Here is a 4431-nt window from a genome sequence, read left to right as displayed (position 1 = left end):
CCAGAAAAAACTTAAGAGGGGTAATTATTTTTTAGGTAATAATAATTCTGATTTACCATCTGATGATGCAAACAGTAAGTTTGATCACATTTTTAATTTATCTGCTTCAAATGATAAATCACAATTGAAATAACAATAAACAAGCAGCTGTTTACTTTTTAATTGGACACAGGGGCCTCGGTCTCTGTAATTTCTGAACAATTTAGAGAAAAACATTTGAATAAGTTCATTGTTTATCGAACCAGCAAAACTTTGGCAAGTTATGATGGTTCCAGTATTCATCCTTTGGATTTATTGAGGTAAAAGTGACCTTTAATTTAAAAACAGAAACAATACGGTTGTATATAATTTCTAATGGGGGCCCTCCGTTATTGGGTAGAGATTTTTTCAATTTATTTAAACTAAGTGTAAATAGCATTAATAATTTAATTGATAAAAATGGAAACTTACTACAAATTGAGGATTTAAATAATGTAATTAAGATAAAGAAAATGTTATCAAAGAAGTATTCTAAAGTATTTTCTCCTTCCTTGGGAAAATTTAATGGAGGTGCTCTGCGACTGGATATGCAAGAGGGAGCCAAGCCCAAGTTTTGCAAAGACCGTTCCATTCCTTTTGCCTTATGCCGAGGAATTGAGGCGGAACTAGACCGACTTGTCACTGAAAACATCTTGAGCCCAGTATCATACAGCAGTTGGGCAACACCCATTGCACCAGTAGCTAAGAAAAATGGAACCATCAGAATTTGTGGTGACTATAAAATTACTCTTAATCCTGTATTGTTAATTGATAAATACCCATTGCCCCGTATTGAGGAATTATTTTCTAAACTACAAGGCGGAGTTGAGTTTTCAAAAATTGATCGTTCTCAAGCATATCAGCAGATTGAGTTAGGCAATGAGTCAAAGAAATTAACAACTATTAATACTCCAAAGGGGTTATTTAGTTATAATCGTTTACCTTTTGGTATTGCTAGTGCTCCAGCAATGTTTCAAAGAATAATGGAACAAATCTTAGCAGGTTTAGATGGGGTTGTTTGTTTTTTAGATGACATTTTAATTACTGGAAAAAGTTTTGGATAGGTTACAAAAAAGTGGTCTTATGGTAGCATTAGACAAATGTGAATTTTTCAAAAACTCAGTACAATATTTGGGTACCACAATTGATAAATACGAATTGCATACAAGTGAAGATAAAGTTAGAGCGATTGTTGAAGCTCCAGTACCTCAAAATATTACTCAACTTAGATCATTTTTGGGGTTTGTGAATTTTTATAATAAATTTATACCTAACGTGGCCTCAGTACTTCAGCCTTTGTACAATTTATTGAAGAAAAATGTTGAATTTATTCGGTCTGAACAATGTACAATGGCATATAATAAAATTAAAAACATAAATAGCTCTGCTCCCACTTTGGAGCATTATGACCCAAATTTACCAGTAAAGTTGACTGTTGATAGTTCTTATTATGGTGTTGGAGCTATGATTTCACATGCCATTAATAATGTAGAAAAACCCATTAGTTTTACATCTTTAACACATTCTAGCAGTCAACAAAAATATTCTCAAGTAGAAAAAGAAGCTTTAGCCATTGTTTTTGGTGTGAAGAAGTTTTATCAGTATCTGTATGGTAGGAGATTCACGATAAAAACGGATGCCAAATGTTTAGTAACTTTATTTGGAAATAAGAAAGGCATTCCACCACTTGCCACTAACAGATTGCAACGTTGGGCTCTAATACTCTAATTTTGTTTTTGATGTGGAGTTGAAGGTAGCTTTTATATTTTTTCTGGGAATTGTGATCAAATAACTTATAATCGTGCGAAAAAGAATTAATAAAATACAAACTGAGTTTTGAATTTATAAAACTGTTCGTGCAATAACGAAAATCTCAAAAGATAATTAACGCTTCCTTGCGAACTGAATAGTAAATAACTTGTCCAGGTAAACATCGAAATATTTAATTTTCAGAATCAGTTGATTATTCAAAAGTATGAATAAACAACAACATTACACAAAAAATAAATTCCTTGGAGTTACTAAATCGAATAAAGTTACAATTGATTTTTTAAAAATTAGTTAGAGAAAACTATGTAAGTAAATAAATGAAGTTTCCGTTTGTTGATATATTATTGGAATGAATTTTACATTTAACGAATAGCACTTGTCAAATCGTTAAGCCAAAAAAGCGGGCATTTCAATTCGCTAAAGCTTCGTAACAGAAATTTAACATTTCATAATAACTCTTGCGAATATTTTGTTCATCCCCAAAGAATTTCGAGTTTGTATGTAGTTTTGCCCGTTTCTCCAAGGATAAATTCGAAAGAGAATTTTCTCCTGCTCAATACGAAATTACTTGTAATACAAATACAGTTTTATTATAAAATTTCGTTTCTATATATGTGTATTATAACAAATTTTAATCTCAAGACTTCCTCGAGGAGCTCCATATTCAAAGCATCTTATTGTTTCCCATATAGGATTTTACGATGGGTCCAGTATAAGCCCAGACTTGGACCAAGTGTCCTAAACTTGGTGGGACTGTGATTCAAACCTGGTTGGGCTAACGTATAACTATCATTTATGTATCCCAATAAAGTTGGGCTAAAGTATAACTATCATTTATGTATCCCAATAAAGTTGGGCTAAATTATAACTATTATTTATGTATCCCAATGAAGTTGGGCTAAGGTATAACTATCATTTATGTATCCCAATAAAGTTGTGCTGAAGTATAACTATCATTTATGTATTCCAATAAAGTTGGGCTAAAGTATAACTATCATTTACGTATCCCAATAAAGTTGGGCTAAAATATAACTATCATTTATGTATTCCAATAAAGTTGGGCTAAAGTATAACTATCATTTACGTATCCCAATAAAGTTGGGCTAAAGTATAACTATCATTTATGTATCCCAATAAAGTTGGGCTAAAGTATAACTATCATTTATTTATCCCAATAAAGTTGCTCTAACGTCTAAGCTGTACAGTCTTTTTCAAGATCAAAAATCGATAGTGATTCTACGAGGTCCAAATTCGATCAACTTTATCCAACAAAATCCGCACATAGAGCAATTTCTCCAAGACTTATTCGACAGGTAGAGACTAGTGGATTACTATTAATGGAGAAGTGCAATTCCGAGGAATCAGCTACAAAAGCACATCTTTCCCGAACAGAACTTCAAGATCAAAAAGGGTTCATCTTTTTCTTCTCGCATTTTACATAAGTAAACAGTTTTATTTAGAACATGGTTCTGTTTTGTAGTTAAAACTTTCATTCCTTCGACGTAGAGGTGGTTTTCCTTTGGTTTTGTAACAATTTTGATAGATTCTTCTTTGAAACCAATTGGTGAGTCGAAAAATAGACTTTCGTCTTAAGAGACTTTCTGTTTCAATTAGAAATCAAAATTTGTTCGTACAAACTTCAATTTTCCAAAAATAAGATGAGATTCGTCTTTAGAAACTTTGTTTTTCAAAAAGCAAACCAAAATTTGACTTCGGAAAATGCCATTTCGATAAAAAACTAAATTCGTCTTTAGAAACTTTGTTTTTCGAAAACAAAAAAATATTGTCACAAGAGACTTCTTTTGCAATTAGAAACCAAATTTTATTTGTAGAAATTTTATTTTTCAAAACAAACCAAAATTGGTCTTCAGAAACTTTGTTTTTCAAAAATAAACCGACATTTGGTTTTCAGAACTGTCGTATTCGAAAAAACAAACGAAATTTGTTTTGTTTTTTCCAAAAAGAAATTGTCATTTATCATAAAAAAATGTTGGTGGATTGCTAGGCACCAGAAATAAGTGGACTTAGGGAGAGATACATTACCTATAAGGAAAATAAGATCCGAGATTATTTTATATATCAAACAATACATGTGAACGTCCATTTTCAAAATGAAATAATTTCGACTATCAAATCAACAATAATTTTATCAACGATCTAATTTAATGAACAGTTACAACAAAATTTCTCTGTAACACAGTTTATAAAGCCGATGAGGAGGTTCACCTTTTGCTTTCCATTTCCAACTTTTTTCCCTCCACGCTTTTATTTATTTGGGAGGATGAATTAATAAAAACGTATACAACGTAAAGTTTTACACTCCGTTAGAACTTCATGTACGTCCTGGAAAAAAAGGGAGACATCAAATATCCCCCAAAATAAAATACGTTGCGAAAAATATTCCGAATAAAAAATTTCTCAACGAGGTCGTTTTAGAGAAATTTTCAGTGGAGTGGTTGCTCCCACAAGTACCTAGCCTGACCTAGACATGTCTACTCCTTATATTTTAAGCCATTTTTCTGGACATTCGAATTTCATTGTGTAATGAAACGCTTTAGGATATCTTGTCAATCAAAACGATTACCACTCGAATAATCGATCATAATCGATTTTTAGACAATTACGTTTCTCAATTCGTAAAAC

The 4431-nt window shown here is 31.6% G+C and overlaps 1 protein-coding gene across 1 annotated transcript; it reads left to right on the top strand.

Annotated features, from left to right (window-relative positions):
* Positions 1-491: 491 nt before the first annotated feature.
* On the top strand, positions 492-1082 carry LOC130451910 (uncharacterized protein K02A2.6-like). The gene has a single exon (XM_056791263.1). The coding sequence runs from the start codon at positions 492-494 to the stop codon at positions 1080-1082; it is 591 nt and encodes a 196-aa protein (XP_056647241.1).
* The last annotated feature ends 3349 nt before the right edge of the window (positions 1083-4431 follow it).

Source organism: Diorhabda sublineata, chromosome Y, assembly GCF_026230105.1.
Source record: "Diorhabda sublineata isolate icDioSubl1.1 chromosome Y, icDioSubl1.1, whole genome shotgun sequence".
NCBI lineage: Eukaryota > Metazoa > Arthropoda > Insecta > Coleoptera > Chrysomelidae > Diorhabda > Diorhabda sublineata.
This window is presented reverse-complemented; position numbering and strand designations above follow the sequence as displayed.